We start from the raw sequence: 27,575 nt of genomic DNA on the forward strand, positions 1-27,575 counted from the left end.
CATTGATACTAAAATAGCTGCATTTTGGCTTAAATTACAACTGGTAATAATCTATCCATTTGTATATAAACAATATTCTTTCTACATTTTCAATTAAAAATTATACAATATTAAAAAGCTTATAAAGTAAATTGCCAACAAAAATGTGAACTCATTTATACATTTCTGACGTTAGGGAACTAAAATATTATAATTATTATGTTATGGAATGCCAAACATGGGCAACATATCTAAGTTATAGAAGGGTTATGATGAAATAATTAAAGAGGAAAAAAATTTCAAATCCATAATTTAGTAAATTTGCTCATTTAAATTAAAAAAAAATCACCATTATGAGTAAATATGCCAAATACCATGAGGTTCTGAATGTGGACCTTGTTGCTCTATTTTTTTTTTTTTTTTTGCTGTACGCGGGCCTCTCACTGTTGTGGCCTCCCCCATTGCGGAGCACAGGCTCCGGACGCACACGCCCAGCGGCCATGGCTCACGGGCCCAGCCTCTCCGCGGCATGTGGGATCTTCCCAGACCGGGGCACGAACCCGTATCCCCTGCATCGGCAGGCGGACTCTCAACCACTGCGCCACCAGGGAAGCCCTCTGCTATTTTTTGAAATAGGCGACTTCAACCCAAATCCCCGTTTCCTTTTTTTTTTCTTTAAAAGGATCAATTTTTAAAAAAATGTATGTATGTATTTATTTATTTATTTGACTGCTTTGGGTCTTCGTTGCTGCATGCGGGCTTTTTCTAGTTGCGGCGAGCAGGGGCTACTCTTCATTGAGGTGTGCAGGCTTCTCATTGCGGTGGCTTCTCTTGTTGCAGAGCACGGGTTCTAGGCATGCAAGCTTCAGTAGTTGTGGCAGGCAGGCTCAGTAGTTATGGCTCGTGGGCTCTAGAATGCAGGCTCAGTACTTGTGGGACACAGGCTTAGTTGCTCCATGGCATGTGGGATCTTCCTGGACTAGGGCTCAAATCCATGTCCCCTGCATTGGCAGGCGGATTCTTAACCACTGTGCCACCAGGGAAGTCCCCCACTATGCTTCCGATACAATTACACTGAGATAAAATTTTAGGGGTTAAAAAATTTTTATTGAAAGATAAGATTGGTAAACATATTCTTAATACAAAAATGTGAGCATCTGCCACAATGAGATTTATCCTGTTGGAATACTAGACTTACTGGAGCAAGTGATACACATATGCAAATGTGTCACGGTTAGGGGAAGGAGTTTAATGACCAGATCTTTCTTTGCTTGAGTAAAATGGCTGGAACAGATTCAGTATAAGACTACGCAGATCATAACTTTGCTTCAGTTTCTTCCTTTCAGCAAGCCTGTGTCGTGCATTTGAACAATATATTAGACACATGCGGTAAAGAGCTTCTGGCAAATTGGAATCTCTTGATGGGGTGGCGAGCTGGTAATTTTGAGGTAACCAATCTTCTGAATGTGCTGCTACTGTAGGGCTCCTCAAGTCTTAGTCATATTAAGAAGGAGCCCAACAGGTTACCTGTTGGTTCAGCTATGCTTTCTTTTTTCATGTACTCACCAATAAACAGTATGTCAACCTGATCCTACCAGAAAAATCAACAGCCTGCCTGAGAAAATATTTTACTTGCTGCTCTCTTTACTTAATGGAGTTTTAGGGCATTAAAGGCAAGAAGGTACTTGGAAAATCCAAAAATTACCTGTCTGTATTAGGATCTTTCCTTGTACTTTTAGGTGCATCAAAACCCCCCACTTTTATATAGAAATGAATACTTGCTAAAAGAGCAAACTAGTAACTTCTGATATCTAAATGAACAAAAGGAGGAGAAATAAGCTAAAACTGGTAATATATGCTTACTACTGTGCATAGTATTGCTTTGAATTGGTGAAGTTAGATCAGATACAGGCAGTGTTTTCACCTACAGTATACCTATACTCCCGAAAATCCTTTAATTAGCCACTGATCACATGGTTTCTGACATGTCTAAATTATGATCTTTGCTAACAACAGATTTGACTGGAAGAGGTGATGTGTACACCCCTCAATGATCTCTCTGCAGGGCCAGCTTTATCCCCTTTAACTGCTATAACGAGGAATGTTTATGCTAAGTATATTAACAGTCAGTAGTACTGCAGTTGCTACTGAATGGCTATACATTTGTATGAAACTCCACAATTAAATTTCTATTTAACAGGGGACAGGCTAGCAAAGAAGTATTTGGATAACCTGTTACCTTACTTACTAAGTGAAATGTCCATATACCAAAAAGGAATAATTCCAAAATGTTAAAGCACATTATCTTCCCAAGTCCATTTGGTCTTTGAAAATTTGTCCAGCCATTAAATGCAATTTCCTGTCTTTTCCAAAGGGCATGATACTATGTACCTTTACCTAAATGTTGTGACAATTAACAGAGACTGTTCTCATGGATGTATTTGTCTGAATGTGGAAAGTCTGCATTCTTAGTGTTTACCGCAAACCCAGCGAAGGTGATGATCCGTCTGAAGGTCAATCAGTTCTTCAATAGTTCTCCAGCTGCACTGGCAGGCATATGCCCGTGTTCCTTTCTTCTTTACCAACTTTGTTTTTAATTTGTGGAATTCTGGCATATTGTTCCTATTAGTAAAATAAGAAGGTTTTAGCACAGTAGCTGTGTTCAGTGCTTAATGACTTAAAAAAAAAAAGAAATTCTAACTGCTTTATTTTCCTATCTTCACAACATCCAAACGCTAAACTACCTGGTGCTCTCACATGAAAAACAGAAGATACATTTTGGTGTTCTCTTTCTGAGGATTTCAATGTTTTTAAATGGCAATCCTCTAGGTCTGTTTATTAAGGCTGTTGTAGAACACAGTGACCTAAAGAGAAGAATTATTGATCTGTCTTATCAGAGATTACATGATATAAGAATAGAGTGAAAGATGCTGGTTCATCTCCTACCTCAAATACTCACCTGTGCCATATTTTATTATTTTAATTAATTAATTAATTTCTAAATTATTTATTTATTTTTGCTGTGTTGGGTCTTTGTTTCTGTGTGAGGGCTTTCTCTAGCTGTGGCAAGCGGGGGCCACTCTTCATCGGGTTGTGCAGGCCGCTCACTATCGCGGCCTCTCTTGTTGCGGAGCACAGGCTCCAGACGTGCAGCCTCAGTAGTTGTGGCTCACGGGCCTAGTTGCTCTGCAGCATGTGGGATCCTCCCGGACCGGGGCTCGAACCCGTGTCCCCTGCATTAGCAGGCAGACTCTCAACCACTGCGCCACCAGGCAAGCCCAGTATTTTAAAAGCCTACAGTGTGGAGGGGCTTCCCTGGTGGCGCAGTGGTTGAGAGTCCGCCTGCTGATGCAGAGGACACGGGTTCGTGCCCCGGTCCGGGAAGATCCCACATGCTGCAGAGCGGCTGGGCCCATGAGCCATGGCCGCTGAGCCTGCGCGTCTGGAGCTGTGCTCCGCAACAGGAGAAGCCACAACAGTGAGAAGCCTGCGTACAGCAAAAAAAAAAAAAAAAAAAAAAAAGCCTGCAGTGTGGCAAATGGAGGGCATACAAGAGGCATAAAGATAACAGGCTTCTGATGGGTTAACTATAGAAATTTTTCACATAGAGAAAAGTGCTTGTTATTTCTATGTGTTGAATTCATATTATATCTCATTTCTTTCAATGATCTGCTTATTTATGTATACTACCAGAAACAAAACAAATGCCTATCCTGAAATAAATGTCAGTAATTTTTTTTTTTTTGCGGTACACGGGCCTCTCACTGTTGTGGCCTCTCCCGTTGCGGAGCACAGGTTCTGGACGCGCAGGCTCAGCGGCCATCGCTCATGGGCCCAACCGCTCCGCAGCAATGTCAGTAATTTTAACATAATTAAATCTATGCGCAGAACTCATGAAAATGATAACCATCTGACTTGATGCTATTATAAAAAAGACTGCAGAGTTAAATTTAATTAATAGAAAATCAATTATAATTTTCATAATCTATGTACTGAATTTATGTAAATATTCCATGACAAAAGAAAATGAAAAAATTCAAAGTGAAATGATGAAAAAATACATAGTGAAATGATGAAATACAGTATAAGTATTTAAAAAAAAAAGAAATACACTGTTAACTGTTACTTGTTGATGTCACTGCAACAGAAAGCAGGAAACAAAGTGCCCTCTGGTGGCCAATGGGCATCACATTCGGTACTGCACAAAATTCAGGCACAGTTTAGGTTAGACCCTAACAAAACCTAAGAGATTTTCCAGGCCAACTGTCTGACTTCAGGAAACTGAGGCTTTGACCAGCTGAACAACTTAGCTAAGGTTACAGTGAGATAGGGGAAGAACTGAATAAGTTTTACTGCAAAGAAAAAAGCTGAACAAAACTAAATGTGTTTAATGAAAACTAAATGGCTAAACGAAGGACTGTCCTTTATTCAGTCTGCAATATATTTTGACAAACTTAACATGTGACACTTGATTGAATACTTACAGATTTCAGGAATAGGAATCATGAAAGCCAAGGAACTATCAATAATTAATACATTTAAGTAGTGCATATTTTAAAAGCTGAGAAAGAAAATTTCACTATTTCCCATAAAGCAAACACAGTTTAATAGAAAAATAAGAGCATTTTATTTAGCTATTATGGCAGGATGGTCAAGTACAGCTTATACTTCTTTTAGAAAGTTCTAGAACTTGTCAAAGCTAGGATACACTTATTGCCCTCAAGTGTTTCATCTCCCCTCTACTTTCAAGCAGATTACATCTTCATTCACAAATCAGGCAGTGAGATGTGAAAAGGCCTCCATTTCCTAGCTTTCCCCTTGAACACATCAGTATATGACCTCTTTCCACCCAGGCACAGAGGCAGCCTCTTCCTATCCAAGGCCCACTTTCCATCAGCACTCTAGACCCCAAAGCCTCCAGGACCTTGTTACTCACATAACCTTTCCTTCTCTTGTCTTCCCCACCCCCCCACAATATAAACATCAAAGCATCTCCTATCTTTTTTTAAAAATATTTATTTATTTATTTATTTTTGGCTGTGTCAGGTCTTAGCTGCAGCACGTGGGATCTTTCGTTGTGGAATGCAGGCTCTTTGTTGTGGTGCGCGGGCTTCTCTCTGGTGGTGGCACATGGGCCCCAGAGCGTGTGGGCTCTGTAGTTGCGGCATGTGGGTTCTCTAGTTGCGGCATGCGGGCTCTCTAGTTGCAGCACGTGGGCTTAGTTGCCCTGCGGCATGTGGGATCTCAGTTCCCTGACCAGAGATCGAACCAGCGTCCCCTGCATTGCAAGACTGATTCTTAACCACTGGACCAACGGTTAAGGGAACCACTGGACCAGGGAAGTCCCAGCATCTCCTATCTTAACTAAATGATCCCTTAACTCTGCATTCACTGACAGGCTTCCAAGTCACCTTTCTGGGTAATACCATCCAGTTTCATGGTTTCATCTACCACTTTACAGTCTACATTTCTTATCTGAGCTTCAGAGCCCCAAAGAGTACGTACGGGCTCTTGACCTGGGATTTTGGGACCACACTAGGCTTTATTTGGGTTGGGTACTATGAAATCTCTCAAACTGTAATTTTTCTATGTATCTGCATATTTGAATTTTTCTGTGCGTATGTTGAGAGGATTCAGATTTTCAGAACAGTTCTTGATGTGAAAAGTTTAAAAACTCTTACATTAACACTAGAGGAGACTCCTAGAGATTTACATGAGAATGGATGCCAGAGAGGTGTGAAGAAAGCCTCTCACTGTTTTCTTTATGCTACTGAAGAGTGCTGCAATAATTCTGATGACTTGTATCTGAAAATATAGTCTTTGCTTAGGCACAGGTTTGGGGGGCCAAAAATGCATGATATATGTACTTTACTAATTTTTAGCCCTTATTTTTTATTTGAAAATGTGAATGTATAGTTCAAATACATTTTTATAACTTAAAAACATTAGGTATTCACTGAGTATTTAAGGATGTACAAATTACAAAAATATGAGTAAGACAGTATCCCAACCACAAGGAGGGAGGCAGACATACATCAACCTAAGATATTTTCAGTCTTTTATTACAGTAAGTGCTATAACCGGTACAACGTGCTGTGGACACACGGGAGAGGATGAGTTTACTTCCAAGTTGAGAGAGTGGTAAGGGAATCATAGAAGATGAGCAATGAACCATACCCTGAGGGACAGGTAGGGTTTAGGTAGATAAAATGGTGGGAAGGTAGCCCAAGAGGTGGAGAGTTTATACAAAGTCATAGGGAATGGGATCACTGTTTTGATGTAGCTAAAACCTTGCAAAGGTGAAAAGTATACCATGGAAAGACAAACAAAGCTGGGTGATAGATAGGCGGGGACTGGATTATGGAAGGTCTTGAATGTCATGCTAAGGAATTTGGACATTATTCTGTAAGCAGAAGGGTTTTGGGCAAGAGGATGGCATACTCAGAGTTATGCTTTAATTCTCAGCAAGTGAAGGGTGGTCTGGAAGAAGAGACTGTACACAGGAAAGTCAGTGAGGAGGCTACTTCTGAACTCCTGTCCAGAAGTAACATGTCCTTAACTAGGCTGACAGCAGACAGATGGAAAGGAGGAGATGATGCGAAAAATATCAAAGAGGGGGAGGCCACACAATGTGGCCAAGGCCACCAAGAGGCATTACTGCACAGTAAGAAATATAAAGTTGTATATTCAGTACATTTTTCACAGAGTGAAGTTCTTTAGAAACATACCTGAAAAACAGGTAATCACATGATTTGTCCCACCCATAGTCATTGTAGCTTACTACCCAGAAATCACAGGCTATACAACGCAGATGGTCACACGCTCTGTTCAGAGAAAAAGAACTGTACGTTAGAAATTACTGGTAAGTTTAAATATGAAAATATGCTGATTTATTCACAGACTATACCACATATTACAGATTACTGAGTAAACAACAGAAAAGTAAAGATGAATCTGAGTATAAATTTTTATACTATTGGTCTGATTACCTATTTGAACTTTCAGGTTAAATTTCTGCACAAACCTACCTATTTTACTAAGATCTTGCATACTGATACATATATGCACACATGTATATTTACATATATAAAAGAAAAAAAAATGGATGTGTAGATCTTTTAGTTCAATGGTTTTCAAATTTGTCTGAGGCAGATCTTCACTTAAGCTACCTTCTTTACCTGTTGTTTCCCTTCCTAATGAAAATTTCAGGATGCCTCTATCACAGAATTTGCCACATTGTATTGAAATGCTGGGACAATATCTTATTTGTTTCTGTTTCCCCACTACTTGGCATTAATGTATTCATTCACTCACTTAAAAAATATTTACTGAAAGACTACTATGTGCTGGTGAGATTCTGTCCTCAAACAGCTTAGATTCTAATTCGAGAAGAAATACTCATAAATTACGTAGCACGTTAGAAGGTAAAAAGTGCTTTAAATGAAATAAAAAGTAGAGTCGATAAAATTGGAAGTACTGGGAGGAAGTGTGTTATAATTTTAAATACAATAGTCTGCATAGGCTTCACTGGTAAGGTATATCTAAGCAGTTTCTTTAAGTGGAGTGGTAGTTGGTAAAGGAAGTGGGGTTAAGAGAAGGTTATATTTAAGAAGGAAAAAGAGCAGGTTTGTGTACTGATGGCAAAGATGCAGTGAAGGGAAAAATGCTGCTGATGAGAGAGGGTAGAACTGCTAGAACGATACTCAGCACATAACAGGTACTCAGTGACAACCTGAGGAACCGAAATGCCAAGCAAATCTCAAAATTCATATAGTACATAGTAACTTCAGGAGTAAAATGATAATATATGGTAAGAATTATGAACTGCTGCTGCAAACCATTTGATTTGTATAATAATTGTGATTTAAAGAAAACTTCTCCATTGTTTGAAGTATTTTAAAACTAGAATCAATATAGATACATTTGATCATCTAAAAATTAAAAGGAAATAACAAGTTTTTAAGATACCAAAAACAAAGTGAAAAGACCAATAATAGAGTGAAAGAAAACATTTTCAACACATAGTTAAATACTTATACTGATAAAGAGTGCTTACAAATGACAACAAAGAAAAAAACCCTAAAAATATAATTCTGTGTCACTAATACAGGTAGCATAGATTAGTAGTTAAAGAGTGTAGATAAGATTGCCTGCGTTCAAATGCTGATTCCCTAGCTGTGTAACTATAGTCAAGTAACTTAACTTCTCCGTGACTCAGTTTCCCTATCTGTAAAATGGGGATAATAATGCACACCTCATAGAAGAATTATGAGGAGCTAACCAAGTTAATATTGATAAAGTGCTCATGACAGTGCCTGGCATATAGCACTTTATTAAAAAGTTAAAATACTACATAAAGAATTAAAATTTCAAGCAACCATGAAATATATATTTAAACCAACTAAGTTAGCAAAAATTAGCACTCTCAGACATTTCTGGTGGGTATGTGAACTGCTATAACCTTTTGGCATTATTTTAAGATTAAAATTATACCTAGCTGCTGCACTAGCAATCCCATTTTGGGGACTATATTACATATAAATAAAAGCACCAGAGTATAGGCGTGTATCTCAAGAATAATTTCTACTGCAGTGCTGTTGAAGTGGCAAAAAACAGGATACCACCTGGATAGCTATCAAAGAGGGAAAAGACTGAATAACATTTGTACTATGGAATATTAGGCAGTTGATAAAAGAGTTAATTAGATTTAACTACTGACATAGAGGTGCACAAGGCAAGGTACACAATAACATATATAACATGATCCTGTTTTTGTAAAACCTACCCCGCAAATTTTCCTGTATATGTGTTTATAATAAGTTTGTAAGAACATGGAGAAAAATGTGGAAGGTAATATACCATGCAGCTATCACTGGTTGCCTCAGGAGGGGTGGGAATGGAGAGGAAGGAAGGAGAGTACTATCTTTCTCCTTATACATTTTGACTTTTTATTTTTTTCAAAAAGCATATAATACTTCTGCAATTAAAAAATAAAATAAAATCCATCATTATATATTTTTTCACTTATTTCCCTCTAAAATTCAGATAACTTAACTTCAAAATTGCAAATATATTTTGGCCTGAAAGTTTCTTTGAGAATAAATGCTTTGTATTTCTAAAAACATTAATCACAACAATAATTAAACACTTAAAATCTTAAGTCTCATAAACAATTCCGTATTTCCTTTTAAACTGTTAGCAATTTATGAAGTTGAATTTGTACATATGGAAATTCAACACAATTACATTTGTACACATTTTAACTTGGATTTTGAATGTACAAGTCAGGAAATGCAAAATGATGGTTCCCAAAGCTGCTATAACTTGCTTTCTTATGCATATGTATTTATTACATGATGGCACAGAGTGCTAACTTTAATGCCTTAATACATATGTGAATTTTGGCTGAATTACTGCTGTTGTGGGAACTATAATTTAGAATTTCCTGACATTTTGTATGTGTAAAATTTCAACCATAATGTTAAATACAGCTTTTTAATTTACAGTTTAAGAGTTTATTCAAATCTATTCACACTACCACATTTTGCTACAAACACTGTCCTCTGAGAAAAATAAAACTAACTTGCAGCTAAGAAATCATTCTGCTGCTATGATTCACTCTATTAGACCATTATTATACCAGTCTATGGAATAATCCAGGCTTGCAAGTAGTTTAAAAAATAACAACGAGAGTAAAATTCAATTTGGCTTGAAAATAACACCTTGGTTTCATCTATATCTTATTAATGCCACCACGCTTTGCTACTGCTCTTTCTCCTTTACACCAAGTGGGTAAAAGATTCAAATCTTTACACTCTAAAATCATTCGAGATTACTCTCAAACCAGAGCTTTATCCAAAAACCAAACAAACATAACACATGAAAAATAGGCAGAACAGACTCGATTTCCTTTATGCCCTAGGCATGTAAATCAGTGCTTATTTTCAGGGCTTAAATATATTTTTCTTTTATAACTATATATAAAAGAATATCTAACATAAAGTCACGGCTCCAATGAAAGATAAATTGTCAGGTCTTTCCTCTAAAATCTGAGTAAATACAAACGTGGAAGCGTCATCAACAGCTTTGTCCTTTTATCAGGCTAGTAAGTAAAATCTTTACTATTTTAAAGATGTTAGTGGTGGGACTGTCCCAAATATAGCCCAATATAGTCTTCTGCACAGACCCTGGTTCTCAGTCAAATCCTATCAGATCTACACAGTGGACTGGGGAGTCTTGCTGTTTGGGCAGCTGGAAAACAACAGCTGCAATAGCAAAAGCGGCTTCCCTGTTACATACATTATACAAGCGTCTGCAAATTGGTATACTAGAAGGCATAATGGACTAGGCGTCAAGTTACACGTCTGAGTCCTTGCCTTGGGCAAGGCACAGGGCTTGGGAGTTATTCTTGACAACTTGCTCTCTTGCCTCCAACAGCCATTTAATCACGAATTCTGTCAACTCTATGTTCTAAATATCTCAAGTGTGACCCTTTTTGCCTACAGCCACCGCCACCACTTAGGTCACAGCTGCCATCCCTGTCTCTTCCCTGGACCACCGGTACCTACTGCCTGTTGACTGGTCTCCCTGTGTTCTCTCCTGTCTTGTCTCTCCCACTTCCATTCCATTTTCCATTCTGGAACCAAAATTTCTTTCTTTAGAAACACAAGTATGATTTTGTCACCCCTATCTGCTTTAAAAAAAAACCCCCAAACAACCCAGTGGCTTCCACTGCTATAGGACATATTTCTCTAAAATCCTCCAGGGGACCCCAAACCAAACGTCCCCTGACTACCTCTCCAGCCCCACCAGGAGCCATTCTTTCCCCCACTCACTACACTCCAGCTCACCTGGCTGCTCTCTGTTCCTCCCACACCCCTGGCTCCTTCCAGCTCGGGGATCGTGTAACATGGTGGGTCCTCTGGCTCCAACGCTCCCCTGTCTTTGCTTAATTCCTACTTATTTATCATATCATAGTCTGATTAAACGTTATTTGCTTAGGAAAGCACTCCCTAACACTTCATATTAGTTAGGATGCCAATTATCTATGCTTATAGTATTCTGTACTTACCCTTCACATTACATATTATGTGGAAATTAAATAGTTATTTGTGGAATTAAAGTCTCTTTCCTCATCTAGACTGAAAGCTCATTGAGGGCAGGGAAGTGTCTATTTATTTGTTCACCACAATGTGTTCACTCAAAACCTAGGACTTAGCAAGGACATGATGAATTAATACGTGTTTAATGAATGTAACATCAGTGCCTCAATTTCCTCATTTATAAAACGGGGTTAAAAATTCTTGCTCTATCTGCATCTTGGTTTTTCCCTGTGAAGCAGGTGAACCAATACACATATACTTACAAAAAAGTGCTCTGGACAGTATAAAGTACTTCACACATATAATATTTTACATGCACATGAATATGTATGTGCTTATCTTTCTGTGTGTGCTGATCTATGTCATGAAGAAGGTGGTCAATGATTAGTATCTTTGTGATGGGTGAAGAAAAAAAGATCTGTGAATATAAACATTTACCTGTGCATATATATGCAAATTGTATGTGTTTTCCCTTCTTGTCACTGTGCAAAAGGTAGGAATGGGGTCGAAAGATTGTGGCATTCTCATGGATCAATGTTATATAATAGACATACATTGAAATTCCATCTGGAACGAGATTCTTCTCTGCTAGAACTAAATCAAAGTACATGTAGGGCCTCCCTGGTGGCGCAAGTGGTTGAGAGTCCGCCTGCCGATGCAGGGGATACGGGTTCGTGCTCCGGTCTGGGAGGATCCCATATGCCGCGGAGCGGCTGGGCCCGTGAGCCATGGCCGCTGAGCCTGCGCGTCCGGAGCCTGCGCGTCCGGAGCCTGTGCTCCGCAACGGGGGAGGCCACAACAGGGAGAGGCCCGCATACCGCAAAAAAAAAAAAAAAAATTGTGACCGCCTGGAGGGGTGGGATAGGGAGGGTGGGAGGGAGACGCAAAGGGGAGGGGATATGGGAACATATGTATATGTATAACTGATTAAATTTGTAAAATAAAAAAAAAAAAAAGTAAAAAAAAAAAAAAAAAAAAAAAAAGTACATGTAAAAAATACTACATAAAAGAAAATCTTAATAAAATATTTACTCTTGGAAGTAAACCAGAACACATAGAGATATTTCCTGAGATAAAATGGAAAAGTAGTAGAATATAGGATTCTTGCAGCTGAGGTGTAACACAATGAGAAGGCAGCACAAACAGATGAGAAAGACCCACAAACAACTACAAACAACTGTACCTATAGTAGCTAGCTGACCTGCAACATGGGCGCAATTTTAATGTATTATTTCATTTAATCCTTACAATAACTCAGTTTCCTCACCCATAAAAACTAAAGTATTTATGGGTGAGGATACTGAGGTTTTGTAAGATTATATCCCTTCTCAAGGCTTCACAGCTTGTAAGAGGCAGAGTGAATATCTGAACTTAGGTATTCTGTCATCAGAGCCCTTTTTCTTCATGCCCTGGGTATAATCATTTGTTTCTTTATCAGTTTCTCTACTGGCCAGTGTTTTATCTTTTTTGGTATCTAGTACCTAGGACATAGAGGGCATTCAATGAATATTTAAAAAAAGAAAAGGAAAAGGAAGTTCAAACAGAATGACAAAACGAGTCTACAGTAAGTGAATTAAGCAGGTAAGACAGTGGGGACATGCATTAGAAAGGAGTGTCATTCTAGACAGGGAATAAGTGTAAAAATACTCAGAGGCAGAAAAATATAAGTGGAAAGTAGAAGGATAACAAGTGTTCTAGTGGAAGTAGAGTATCTAGCCCAGGCTTTAACCGGAGGTGAAAGAACTAAAAAGAGAAGAGGAAGAACAACAATTTGGTAAAGCAAACAATGAGTTTAGAGTTAATACGAGACAGATGGCAGCTCTCATTTTCCTTCTGAACAGGGGAGAGGTGCTCAAAATGTTATGTTAGGTATATTTTCTTTAATGCTCTATGTGGGTGAGACTACAGAAGATGGAAGTGGATGGTAACTGGGAAACGTTTGCCGTATAGCTCAAGGATGACTTGAGGGAAGCCTGGATTCGAGACAGAGTGGTCTGGAAATGACTGAGACAAATCCAACTGGGTAGACACAGTAAGTCAGGATTGATAAGCAACCAGACTGTATTCTTCTCTAAGGGCAGTATGTGTCTCTAATCCTTTGAAAAGACAGTCCTCATCGCACGACGATTCAGGTGCTATCAACTCTTTATTTACAGCCCTCACAGCAGGCATCACCCCTGTGGGCTGCTATAGCCTGTCTGCTGCCTGGTGTTCCTGGTCCAGGCTTCCCCAGATTCTCAGTTTCCCTCTGGTCCTATAGCCCTTTTTTTCCAGGCCTCCTAGGATCTAGGCCAGCTCTACCACAACCCTCCAACAATGTCCTTTTGGATCCCAATTCCATTATTCAATATAACGGTTATCTCTCCTGAAACGTGATCAGAATGTAATCATATAGCTCAGTCTTTTATTTCTTTTATCAGAAAATGAAGAAGTGCTTTAGAAATAACTAGACAAAATATAATAATCTAGTTAAGTAGGCCTCTATAAAAATAGAACCAAACTTAACAGGACATTAAAATGATTTGCTGAACTACTTATGATAGACAAGACATGGAAACAACCTAAATGTCCATAGACAGACGAATGGATAAAGAAGATGTGGTACATATATACAATGGAATGCTACTCAGCCATAATAAAGAATGAAATAATGTCATTTTCAGCAACATGGATGGGCCTAGAGATTATCATACCAAGTGAAGTAAGTCAGAAAGAGAAAAACAAATACCATATGATATCACTTATATGTGGAATCTAAAATACAACACAAATGAACTTATCTACAAAACAGAAATAGACTTACAGACATAGAGAACAGACTTGTGGTTGCCAAGGGGGAGGTGGGTGGGGGAGGGATGGCTTGGGAGTTTGGGATTAGCAGACACAAACTATCATATATAAAATGGATAAACAATAAGGTCCTACTGTACAGCATATGGAACTATATTCAGTATCCTGTGATAAACCATAATAGAAAATAATATGAAAAAGAATGTATATATATGTATAACTGAATCACTTTGCTGTACAGTAGAAATTAACACAACACTGTAAATCAACTATATTTCAATTAAAAAAAATTGCTGAAAATCGATCTGTTTCTCCACTTTACGACAATGACAATGGAATAGGCTAGGAGTCTGAGGCTGATAGGGGCTTGGGGTAGATAGCATCATGACCATAAGATTGCCCTGAAAGAGGTACTGAGTGAGATACTGGGTGAAAGGAGGGTTGGGGAAGAGACAACAAAAGGAGGCTTTCTCCTTTTGAAATATGTAAAATCAAGAGACTATGCTTAAGAACTCCTTGGGTACTACAGACCCACAGCTTCTCATGCTGACTGGCCAAGGCAGTGTGGGTGACACATCATATAGTTCACCTGTCCTACTCACTGGTTTTCACTGCCTGCAAGGAAAAATGGCAAGACAGAAGCTCAACTCCTGGTGTCTTGTGGAAACCAAGCTGGGATGGAAGTGATCCAGGCACATCAACTGGGTCTTAAAGAAGGGTGTCAACACAATGAACAACACATACCCAACACCACAGTTTTTAACAGCTATCACCCAAGAATAATAAACATTTCAGTAAAGTGTTCTTAGACTGGCTAACAAAATATACCTTTTATTATGACACAGACCCATGCCAAGATGATAAGAATCAATTTGGAAAAAACTAATTAAGAAAGTATAACATATTTCTGACGTCTTACCTCTGTGAAGTATTTGTCCCAATCCCACATGGAACTGTGCTTCCACCAAGGTATACTGGGCTGCAGCTGGACATGTTCAATAGATGGGAGAAAAATAAAATCAAAACATAAAAGAAACATGAGAAGTTAATTTGGCCTCATTGACTCTATATTCTTGTAATCAAATTGTATATTTTCCTGAGCAAGCCAACTATTTCAAGGAAGAGGTATTTATTTCAGGGTCAGTGTGTTATTGGATAAAACCTGTATATTCAGAAACACTCAAGGAGTTAAAATGAGTCACAGAAAAATGTGTTTGCCAAATAATGTAAGGGACAAAGTAAATACTGAAGAATATAACAGAACATTAATTTTGAGAAACCATTCATACTTTTTTTTATGCAGCAGAAAGTTATTTACAGTAGCAATAACCTCCCATTCAAGTTCCTTTACACTAAGGAGTCACAGACAATAAGAACACTGAAAATGCTGCTGTTGGTCTGTCTCCTGAAAGCCGACCAGTGCTTTGTTGCTCAATGTTGTTAAACGGTAACAAAATCTACTAGACCATGCTCACCAGTGTGTGTAATTCACCAAAGCAATCCCAACTTACCTCTTACCAAGGCCTTGCAAGGAAGCTCTGACAGATGTGTTACCTGAAGATTTAGATTTTAATTTCTGTTAAAAAAACAAAACGATAAAAGGCCAAGGGTAACTTAGAGAATTGTAACATGAAAACTAATATTCTTTATTTTATAACAAGAATATTTTTAAAATGCCTTAAAATTTCCTATGATTTTAAAGTTTCTGAAATGAAAACAAGGATCAAAACCCTTTAAAGGCAAAAGGGAAGTAGACCTCCCTGAGGAATTTACGAATTACTCTGCTAACATTTAGTCTAGAAAATTGATATACTGCCATTATTAGCATGCTAAGATTTAGAGTCACTTTATAACTCTTCAGTTAATACTAGAGTTCAATGATTTAATATGAAGGAGCTGCTATTTAAAACTTCATCCTGGAAAAATTCAATTGAGGAGTAAAAAAAACCTCAGACTCATTTTAAAGGCTGTGAATGGTACTCACCTGAACTAAAAATAAACTAACCAAGCTCCTGGGTAACTTCAGGAATATTACTTTTGATCAAATGGAATGGTATCAACCATTAGATGTTCAAGGAAAATGTAGAGCTACCTAGTCACAACCATACAGTAGTTCCTATGTGGTTACATAACATCATCATTAGCAAGCATTTATTAAGTGTTAACTGGTATAAGGTACCAAACAACATGGCCGACCACATACTAGGACCACCGCCAAGGAAAGGAAGTAGGATGGAGAAAAGGCAATTTAAACTATGCAGAGACATGTCATCATTTTACCTAGTAGGTGAGGAAATTTAATGGAGGCAAAAATACTTTACTGTTTCTCTTAACTCTTTTATTTGTTGAATAAAACTGATGTTAAACAGAACTGGAAACATTTTTGGTGCATAGCTGAAAAGTAATAATGTGCCTAAGTCTCTTTTTGTCTTTGGGAGCATGCTCCATGTGCCATCCAGGCTGTGTTTACAACTCAAAGCTGGCACACTGGGACATGTGCTGTTGTTTCTGGGCTTTCTCGTGTGAGTCTGAGAGTGGTTAACGAACAAAACAACCTGCAACTGATATAATATTGTAAATCAACTATACTCCAATTAAGAAAAAAAAGAAACACAACAGAATGGGTGAGCAATGGAGGAGGGAGCAATACTCTCAAGAGCATGATCTGGCCTCTGAGGACAAGGTGGGCATGGACTGGCAATTCACAGACACTTCTTTTCCTCATCCAATCAGTGTTTTACATTGATCTGCTTTCCTCCAGAAGTTTACTTGGGTTGCTTTCTCCCCTGCAGGCTGGATAACTGGATATAATAACTAACTTCAAAAAGGGAGCATACAGAAGAAGTGCATAAAAGCTTATATCTTCATGATTATAAGAGCTATTTTTATTTCAAATTAGTATATCTTCTCTAATACTTCTTTAGAGAAATATTTCCTTCTCTTTCTGAAATGCCTCGAACTGAAGAGAGAGTGCCTCACACACAGATACATATCCTGTAGTGCTTAATAAATAATGAATTGCTCAGATGATCAATGAATAACATCACGTAGTTTTTTTCCTACCACTAATTGAATTAGTATTGCTATTCAGCATTTATGATGCATTCTGTTCACAGAGTATCCAACACCATTGCTATTGTGTTGACATGTTATTCAGCTAGGCCATCAGCTTATTAATTTACCACAGATGAACTGAAAATGTTAAATTTAGAGTAATTAAGATTTTTTAAACTTGGCTTTATTTTTATTCTTTTTTTTTAAATTGAAGTATAATTGACCTACAACACTATGTTAGTTTCAGGTGTACAACATACTGATTTGGTATTTCTATACATTACAAAATGATCACCACAAAAAGTCTAGTCATCATACAGAGCTATTACAGTATTATTGACTATATCCCTCATGCTGTACATTTCATCTCTGTGACTCATGTATTTTGTAACTGGAAGTTTGTACATCCCTCATGTATTTTACTCATCTCTCCCACTCCTCTCCCCTCTGGCACAGAGAAATACAAAGCTTAAGATCTATACCAGTCACTTGAATTTTAGTCTGACAAAAAAAGAAGTGGCCCATATCCATAATCTTAACACAATCATTGCCTAGTTATTTTTAGTCCACTGTCTTGCTTTAATCTTCCCTACCTTAAAAACAAACAAACCAACTCTCTTTGGTATTATATTTATTTCTTAGATTTTTTTCCTTGTGGTCCTTGTAATTTAGACTTCCATTTGGTCTCTTTCTAACAAACATATATATGTGTGTGTGTGTGTGTGTGTGTGTGTGTGTGTGTGTGTGTGTATAAATAAATCTATAAATCTAACAAATATATTCTGTGCCCACCAAACTGGTAAAAATGAAAGTATACACATTCTCATCGCTGCTGGTGAGAAGAATACAAATAAGACAGTCACTTTGGAAAACATTTTGGCAATGGGTAGAAAAGTTGAAGATGAGCACACCTTGTGACTTGCTAGGTTTATATATACTAGAGAAACTCCTATACATGGGTTAAAAAAAAAGATGTACAAAGATATTTGATGAAGCATTGTTTGTAAGAGCAACCACTTGGCATAATCAAAATGTCTAATCACCAGGGATGTAGATAAACTGTGGTGGAGTTATGTAAGGGACTGCTATACATTAGTTAAAACTGTTTATGGCTACTTACATATGTAATAAAAGTATAAAAGTATGGATGGAAAAGCTAATGGTTAGCTTTGGGAAGGAAGGCAGTAGAGTAAGATTTGGAGAGTTCTTAAACTATAATTTTTACTTCTTTATAAGAAGTCCAGGGAGTTCCCTGGCAATCCAGTGGTTGAGACTCAGTGCTTTCACTGCTGTGGCCTGGGTTCAATCCCCGGTCAGGGAACTAAAATCCCACAAATCACATGGTGTGGCCAAAAAAAAAAAAAAAAAAAAATCCAGAGGAGCAAATCTGGCAAAATGTTAAGATACGTTCAGTATGACTAGTAAATATATAGGTGGCTGTTATATTATTTTATGAGCTTTTATAAAGTTGATATAGATATATAAGCATTTTAAAAAATAAAATACTACCAACTTAACTGATTAGTTCATGGGATGAGAGCAACGGCAAAGCACTTGAGATGCTAAGCACATTCCTATAATGAAAGCTGATTTTGGTCTTTTAGAAAAGTATTCTTAGAGTATACAAATAAATACAAGTAACCAACTTCATCTGCAAGTTGACTTTTGTTCAACAGCTTTTCTAATTTCTCATTCTTGCTGAGAAATAAAAAGCAAAACACAGTTTCTAATTTTTTTCTTATTTAAATCTAAGTGGAATAATTTCTTTAAATAATTGTATTTCTCAGAATTCAAAGGACTATAGATACTTGTGTATTCTAATAAGTTTTCAGACTATTCTAAACATGTCTTGAGATAATGAAAGAATTACTGTACATTTAGAACATTTGACTTACAAAGCGTTTTTTGTCAAAGTTGGGCTCTTCAAATATTTCGTTAATAAGACTGTCAAGATCATGTTCTTTTTTAAATGTTTCTGTTGATCTGAAAAAACAAACAACAAACAAACAAGAAAACAGCTGAAGCTTAAGTGCAGAGAAAGTCAGCCAGCATCAGAAGAGTTTTGTTTAAATAAAGTTCATTACTAGAGTTGATAACAGAAGGACAAATGCGATGTTCTTTTTTTCCTACTATGGACATAGCCTAGGTTTCTTGAGAAAAAGGATGTAGTTGATCAGGTACAAATTCCCACGTGTACTTTTACATACTTAAAATATAACGTTTAAAGTTGTACATTATATATAAGAGACAGGTGGGTATGCACTTTTCTAAATTACATCAACCATTTTATTTAAGAATACAAAATATGTACGATTATAAGTAGAACCTGAGAATTATAAACAAAGATAATTTTAATATGTCTGATTTTCCCCTAAGGGTTCCATTGTAAGGCAAATAATCATACCTCTTTACTACAGGAGCCAAAGGTTATATAACCAAATGATTAATTACACACATACACACAAAAAAATGATATTTGCTTGACAGAGTATCTCAACTACCTCTTTACCTTCTGCGGGTAAAGCCATCACAGGATTACTAACAAACTGTTACTGCATGGAACTCCTATTTAATAGCTAACATTTACTGAATACTTTACATAGATGAAGATATAGGGACTGAGAGATTCAAAAACTCGCCAAGGTCATATAAATAGTGGGAGGAGAGGCTTGGAATTGAATCTAGGGCAGTCTAGACACCTAACACTAAATGAGATTAACTCTCTTTAGAGTTTACGTTACAGATGCTGTATATCATTATAACTTTATAACTTCATTGGATCATTAAATTATTTGTTTTAAAAGACAGGTTTTTTAGACTAACTCTCTATTTCTAGAAACACATTTGCTCTGAAATTGTTAACATCAGGATTATAGCCCTTCTTTGATACTGCTTAGAGTAAGATAATTAACCTGATGTAAGAAAACGCAGAGGCTACTGCCTAACACTGAATATCTGATTCCATCTATGTCCAGACTTTGCCTCTTCAGTTTTTCCCTAACTTTTACCCTTAATATCTTCCACTGTATACTGGTTTCTTCCCAAGTATGCTAAGTGTGCTTTCCTCTTCAAAGAAACATTCCAAAACCCCTCTTGAAGCTGCCACCCTATTTTACTCACTACTGAAGAGTAGTCTATATCCATTATTTCTACTTCCTTACAAGTATATTGGATTTAGCATCAGCTGGTGATCTGGATAAGGGTTTCTTAACCTTAGAAGTACTGACATTTGGGACCAGATAATTCGTTGGTGTGTGTGTGTGTGTGTGTGTGTGTGTGTGTGTGTGTCACAGTGAGAGGGGCAGGCTATTGTGCACTGCAGGATGTTTTACAGCATCCCTGCTTCTACCCACTAGATGCCAGTAGCACACCCTTCCCCAGTTGTGACAATCAAAAGTGTCAAGACATTGCCAAATGCCCCTTGAGTGGTAAAGTCATCACCTGTTGAGAACTACCCACCTGGTTTAAATTATTTAACCTCTCTGAACCTCAGACATTTCATATGTAAAAAGGAAATCTAGACAACTATTTAAAACTTCTTCCAGGTGTAATATTCCATCTCTGGCCTCTATATCCCTCAACTATAGTGAAACTCCTTTTTTTTATAGTCACTACTGCCCAAATCACTACATTCAATGGCCTTTCTCAGTTCCAATTCTCTTTAATCTTTCAGAAGCACCTGACACTTGTGTACCAATTCCTTCAATTTCTTTTGTGACAGCAGGTTGCTAAGATGTCCTCTAGAAATTCTCTCCTCTGGTTTTCATGATGTACTCTCTGGGTTCTCCTCTCTCATGTAATTCATAATTTCATAATTTCAAGAATCAGATGCATTCAAACTTTACCAGTCTACTCAGTACTGTTAGGGATCCAAACTATCAGCTTCCATAAGATTCTGGTCTGTTATTAGATCACACAATTTCATGATGCCTACGCTTGCCTATGCTTTGCTACAGAAATGGGAAAAAAATGCCATCATTTCATTGAGAAAGCATATAAATTTTAAACGACAGTATACTTTTTGTCTTTTGATGCTATAATACAATAATCTTAGTCAAAGGTTAATAAACATTTATTGGTTCCCTACTTAACTTTGCTTCCTATACTGAATCTTGATTTAAGATATAATTTCTGTCAAAAATAAAATAAATGTAAACACTTGAAACCCACAATTAAATGTGAAACGTATACATAAAGCTTAAATCTGGATGTACAATGAATGTCCTGGTAGACTTGGAAATATGAACTTGGGCAAGCAACTATTTTTCTAGGTCTTGGTCAGTGAAATGAGCATAATAATAGTATTCACCATGTAGGGATGTGGAAATTAAATGAAATAACACATATAAGACATATAAAAAGGACTCAATAAGTATTGGCTATTATTATAGATATCATCTATGAGGTTATGATATTATCTCTAAATATTCCCATCTGTATCATCCTGAACCACTTTATTCTTATTGCAGTTCAACGCACATCAGTCTTTTTTTTTTTTAAAAACTAATCACATATTTCTCTTTATCATTTTGAACTCTTCATCAAGTTGTATATGTTCTGACCATTTATGTTAGCAGTAGTTCCTGGTATCCAGATGTGGCATGGTCATTTATTATCTGCAGAGCTATCGTTTTTAAGGGACAATTTCGGTATTTTAACTCTTTTGAAAAAGAGATACAGGCTATATCACTACACAATTGGCAGGTAGTCTCCTATTAATAAATTCATAATGTAAATCAGTTCCTAACTTTTAGGTATCAATTTTGGCTCAGGACAAAATTTTAATATTTGACATTATATACTACATTTGTTATTAAGTTTAGGGTCTTCGTTGCTGGGTTTTTTTTTTTTTTGCATAATTTACCTTTACAACTACATTGCCAAATGAAGTGAAGGACAACACTTGAATTCAACACATGAATGGCAACAGTACTGGTTCGTTCCAGCTTCTATAAATGTATTATTGAAAAATCTGAGGTACTAAGGTGGGATGGGATGCTACAAGGATTATGGATTTTAGTAGTATAACAACAGGCTACGGAGAGAGGTACAAAGGGACCTGTGCTTGGAGAGGATCCGTCCACCTTAGTAACCCTTTCCATTTTCAGCAGCCTGCTCCAAGACATCCTATCCCTCTGTGCTAGTTCTCCTAAGATGAATAGGCTCTGGAAGGCTCTTTGATAAATTTTCTCCATGCCCCAAAGGAATAAATAAAAAGAACAAAAGAACTTGCAAGGTAACATTGTTGTAGGATAGGAATGGTAGATGTGCTGGGAATGAGTACATAAGAATGTCCAACATTCAAGATAATAATATACAAATTAGTGAGAGTGATATTTGCATAAACAGTCAAAGGAGCGTTAGCCCATTCAAAGCAGTCGTCTTTTTTGGCCGAGTCCCCACTAGGGATGAACCCATGCCCCCTGCATTGGGAGCTCGGTGTCTTAACCACCGAACCGCCAGGGAAGTCCCCAAAGCAGTCATTTTAGTTGGCTCTACAATTATTGTTTAGAATGCTGCCAAGTACTCGACTAATTTTTAGAACTTCTGTTTCTAAATTTTAGACTCTTTTCAATGTTTTTATCTTCTGAGGGTGAATTTTTATAAACAAATGTCATTAGAGGTAAGTCTTGTAAATTGGGTAGCAATGGTGTTGGGTTCTGGCAAATCACACACAGGTGCGCAAAAACAAAACAAAACCCACAGATGCAGCCATAAATGAACAAGATTGACTTTCTTGGGTTGTTCCAAAGCTGCCTCTGTGTAATTCCACAAGCGCCTCCAAGAGATTCAAGCAAGAGTTACTGCAGAGGCTCCCAAGCCATCACTTTGAAGGACAATACTCATTCTGGCCAAAAATTTTGGTTTTTTGGAATTGAGGGGGGAAGTGAGATAAAGAAGAAAGTCCTATTAATGAATAATTACACAGAAGAAAAATGACTGACAAATTTGAAAGATACTTTTTCTGGATCAAAAGCCAAGACTTAAGAAAATCCCCCAAATTTCAATTTGGATGCCCGAGATCCTCTGCTACCCTTAGCTGGGGCCGTGGGGTGAACGAAAGTGGCTGGATTAATAAAGACAGTGTTACAAATAATTAAACCTTTTAATCTTAAATCTAATCTCATTCAATTATCTGAGCTTAAAAAAAAATCAACTAATGGTGGAATAGAATGGAATCGTTTTCTCCAACAATTGGCCCAAGAATTGTTCTGCCTTGGGAATGGGGTCCCAAGAGGACCAGAGGCGATAGGGTGAGGTTCTCTGTGCGGGCATCTCAAAGCGGAAAAGAATCGCTCACGCAAACGGAGGCCCGGGTCACCGTGACCCCCTCGGGGCTCAAGAGAGACAGCCTAAGCTGCACCCCCTCTCCCCCATCGGAACCCGAGCGAAGCCGCGGGCTCTCAGAGGCGGGGCATCAGCGGGGCCAATCCTCTGGGGCTTGCTCGGGGGCGGAGTCGGGCCTTGGGAAGAGATGTTAGGATCCTCCAGGCCGGGGAGTTGAAGTGTGTGCGGCCCCGGAAGTGGGGAATTGAGAGTCTGGGCCCTAGCAGGGAGAGGAGCTGGAGGTCGCAGGCGGGGGTACGTTTCTTTGGGTCCGGCGGCGGAGGGCTGGCTTTAGGACCTGAAGCAGGCTTCACCAGAACAGCCCACCCCTCCCGCCTGTTAACCTGAGATTCTCTTTCGCCTCGGCTCGGTTCCGGTCGTTGCTGAGGATGCCACCGCCACCGCCACCGCCACCGCCTCCGCCTCTGGGCCGTTCGACCATACCCAGTTTCAGAGGGTCTGGTCTGCAAAACTTGGACTCGACCTCATCCAAGAGCTCGTCCAGGTCCTCCGCCATCTTGAATCGTCATGTCCTTCCCTTGCTCTGGTAGCTACAGCACGGTGTGGTTTCCAGGGGCAACGCGAGGATCCGCAGGGCGCGCTGGCCACCCCCGCGCATGCGCGAGCCGTTCCGAGGCTGTCCTAGGAGCTCGCGATGCCTGGGCGCTGACGCGCTCGCGCGGAAGGATGCAGTGGGGTAGCGAGGCTCCGGGGCACAGGCTTTCCCGCGGCGCGAGAGGTTTGTCGGAGCTGTCCCTTCCTGCGCTACTTCGCGACACTTTGCTTTTCTTTGTTCCAGATTGTCTGGCGTGTTTTGTCCCATCTCCCTCTTCTGGACTCAAGTTGTAACCACAATCACACGACTGCCTAGCTCCCTTATCCGCTCTTCATGTTGCCCCACTGGGGTCCCAGTTGTAATACAGCAGTTCATAAATTCTTTAAATAATCTGCGGAGAAGCCTGCAAACGGAAAACAAGGATTTGTACCAAAATGTTGATTGTCCGTAGTCGGCAGGATTCGAACCTGCGCGGGGAGACCCCAATGGATTTCTAGTCCATCGCCTTAACCACTCGGCCACGACTACTGTTGACGTTGTTTTTGGCAATGAGATCTATGTAGTCTGCACACAAGTATCTACTCCAGTAACAGGTATGTTTAGATCGTGAGGAAAACATTGCAAAGCTGTTCTGCCAGATAAGAGCATATTTGAATGTTATGGCTCTAATAATTTTAACTTCTTGAAGGGCTCTTAGAGCATATCTCGTCCAACCTGTTACTCCCCATCAGAAAAAACTGAATTTTAGTAAAATCGCTAAAGTTAGCGTCAGAAAACAAGAGGTAAGGAAGAAAGCCTAGTGCTGCTGTACACCTGCTTGCAGAGGTGTGCATTTCCAGGAGGGAACCGGCAACCTTGGGGCCACCGACCAGCCTCCGGGCTTCCTTGCCGGGCTCCCAGCTCCCCCCCTGCCCCTCTCTCTTGGACAAACAGCTCCCAAGGACACTTTTTACCCATTAGGCACTAAAATGCTGTTGCCCACTGATTTAAATTCACTACGCAGGGCCAGACTGTCCCACAGTGCCGTAAAAACACTACTTTGAAAAGTGTGATGCGTGATAAAATGCAAGGTATTGTCATTTCATGGTATTGCTGTAAATACTGTGCATACCGAAACCTGAACTTTGAGTATTTCTAACGTGGGATAGCAAAGAGGTTGGGAGCCTTGGAAACTCTGGAGCTAGTTTAATCGAGTTGAATTAGTAGCTTCATTTATTTGGTTTGTTGTTTGTTCAAAATATCTTTACTGTCCCTGAAGAGGAACATGAAGTGGTGTGATGGAGCGAATGTAGAGCCTACCTTTAAATATTCGACTTTTGGGAGGCAGCTGTTAAATACAACCATTATTAAAAAACTAAATTAAATATATTAAAAAACAAAAGCAATACTCAAAATTCCCTACAGTCTAGTTATTTCCCTACATTTTACTATAATTTATGCTGTTGAGGTTATTTACATCTATTGTATATGAAATACGATACAGTGGGTTGTTATTGTGAATCTCTTCCTAACTTCCTGTTAGTGATGTCACTTGGGTAGCTTGGAATCAGGCTTCCTGAGTGTACTTACGCAGGGAAATTGCACATGCTACAAAATACTTTTCTCACTAGAGCTAGTTGTCAAGCACTTACCAGCACATCACTAATGTTTACCATCAGACCAACCTTGAATACTCCCAGCAAGGCAACATTCCACTTACCTGTCTGGCTGCCCTGGTTATACTCCCTGAAGATTTCTTTGTTTTAGCTATCAGAATCTTAGCATATCGTATGACTTCCCACTCAATATTTTAAAGTTTTGTTTTGTTTTTCCCTAACTTGCTTTGCTGGGTGATGGTACTTGGAACTGGCCTCCAAAAAAAGACAGGAATAAGCCACTTGATGCTGAAATTGCCCTTGCAATATGGTTCTGGGGGAGTTATGCATAGTTGCCATACAGTTTAATAGGCTTAAATTAATAATCTGATTTTTCTCTAGAAAAGATGAAATCTGAGGTATACCACCAGTGGCTGAAAGAATCTTTTAGCATGTAGAAGATTTGCATGAAGGACTGTGAAAAGATAAAAGAGGAAATGTTTCTGGTTGTGTGTTTTGTTTACATGAATATTGGAAAAAATTGGAGCTTGTTTTCTTCTTCCACTCCCACTCCGGTTTTAATAGAATATCATGTGTAGATCATCCAGAGGTTTGGTGTTTTGAGAATTTCACTTACAGCTTGTTCAACTCTTCATTGGGTCTTCTGACCTCAGTTGTGTTGTCTTTCTGGTTTGCGTTAGAGTGAGAAAAGTCAAGTTCAGTGTCTACAATGAGAAATGCCACATATCACATATGTGTATGGCTGTTTGATAAATGGGAAGATGATAGCGTACTATTAAAAATCTGCAGGGTGTTCCCTGGTGGCCTAGTGGTTAGGATTTCAGGCTTTACTGCTGTGACCCAGGTTTAGTCCTTGGTGAGGTAACTGAGATCCCACAAGCCACAGCGGCAAAAAAAAAAAAAAAAATCTCCAGATGTCAGGAGCGATACCAGGTGAACTTCAGTGGCCTCTAAGCAATGGAGGTGGATGTACATGATGAATGTATACTTGGCTTTGGAAGAGTCTGCGTTCGTGCAAGTCATATTAGAAGATAATTTAAAAAATATATTATATATTCCTTTGGTCTTTTTGTTTTCCAAAGTGAAGAATATTATTTATTCTCTCTGTAATTGTTAATATGTGCAGACAATGATGTGAATCCTTGTCCCTTAACTCTTTCCCAGTCTTGGAAAGCATGCCGAGCGTCAGATGTTTCATAAAGGAGTATAGCCAAGAGTCTTCAGACAATACAATTGTTAAACCTGGTAAAAGTGGCGTGCTGTGTATTATTACATTTACTTAGCATTCCAAGGAAGTATTTTAGGGAAAAGGTGTCCATGATAAGGAAACAAAGCCCCGTTGACTTTCCCAAGTAAATAGATAGATAAATAGATACCCACCGCTGGGCAGTGACAGTGGCGTGGGTGTGAGGGGAGGCATCTTCACAGAACAGTCGCCAGCTTCCCAGCAGCTAATGCTATAGAAGAAATGGAAATAGCACTGGGGGCAGCTCTGATTCTTTTAAGTGGTCCTGAGTTAGGCCTTGATGCCGTGTAGGTAAATTCAGTCCATAACGCGCAGAATCTTTACTGGAATTTGTACATTCATCTCTCGCAGCTGTGGAGAGTTTAGACTAGTCACAACTCTCACTGGGATACTATCATCTTTGTAATTTGAAAAAGGATCAGGAGCCTGCAGGCTTGGAACGTCTTGAGAAAGCTCTGGCCCTGAAATACATCATCACACGTGGGGGACATCACTTGTGGCATCATTGCAGAGAGCTTAAGAATGCTGAAATCAAGTACTTCTCTGGCGTGATTTCAAATGGCCTGAGAAGTCTGAGAACTGTTTTTTTTAACTGCAAAACAGATTCTTTGCTCTTCCATCAACCCCGTTGCTATCATTGTGTCCAGTGTTAGGTGCCAGAAATGAGCATAGCCTCTTAACAATAACAATGACAAGGTTAACACGGCCGCCGGGGGCTCTCTCAGGAATCTGTTAAGGTGTATTTGGATCCACAGACACGTTCTGAAGGTGTGCACCTCTTCAGTCTTTCTAGACTAAGTACATTTCTCTTCCGCAGCCTGGACAAAACCTGTCACTTGTTTTTTTTTTTTTTTTTTTTTCCGGTATGCGGGCCTCTCACTGTTGTGGCCTCTCCCGTTGCGGAGCACAGGCTCCGGATGCGCAGG

General features: G+C 38.8%; 1 protein-coding gene and 1 non-coding gene across 3 annotated transcripts; both read right to left on the bottom strand.

Annotated features, from left to right (window-relative positions):
• Positions 1 to 1,074: 1,074 nt before the first annotated feature.
• Positions 1,075 to 23,854, bottom strand: CFAP418 (cilia and flagella associated protein 418). 2 transcript variants are annotated; one of them, XM_060115902.1, is made up of 6 exons: positions 23,597 to 23,854; positions 18,821 to 18,908; positions 15,383 to 15,447; positions 14,791 to 14,856; positions 6,708 to 6,803; positions 1,075 to 2,601 (listed from the first exon to the last, which is right to left on the bottom strand). In XM_060115902.1, exons 1-6 carry the CDS (start codon positions 23,767 to 23,769, stop codon positions 2,448 to 2,450), a joined length of 642 nt encoding a protein of 213 aa, XP_059971885.1. In that variant the 5' UTR covers positions 23,770 to 23,854; the 3' UTR covers positions 1,075 to 2,447. The 2 variants fall into 2 exon arrangements, with proteins under 2 accessions (XP_059971885.1, XP_059971886.1); XM_060115903.1 differs by lacking the exon at positions 6,708 to 6,803.
• A 400-nt stretch (positions 23,855 to 24,254) lies between these two features.
• On the bottom strand, positions 24,255 to 24,336 carry TRNAS-AGA (transfer RNA serine (anticodon AGA)). Its single transcript has one exon. It is a non-coding gene; the product is annotated as a tRNA-Ser (tRNA).
• Between the last annotated feature and the right edge of the window lie 3,239 nt (positions 24,337 to 27,575).

Source organism: Mesoplodon densirostris, chromosome 13 (genome assembly GCF_025265405.1).
Source record: "Mesoplodon densirostris isolate mMesDen1 chromosome 13, mMesDen1 primary haplotype, whole genome shotgun sequence".
Lineage (NCBI taxonomy): Eukaryota > Metazoa > Chordata > Mammalia > Artiodactyla > Ziphiidae > Mesoplodon > Mesoplodon densirostris.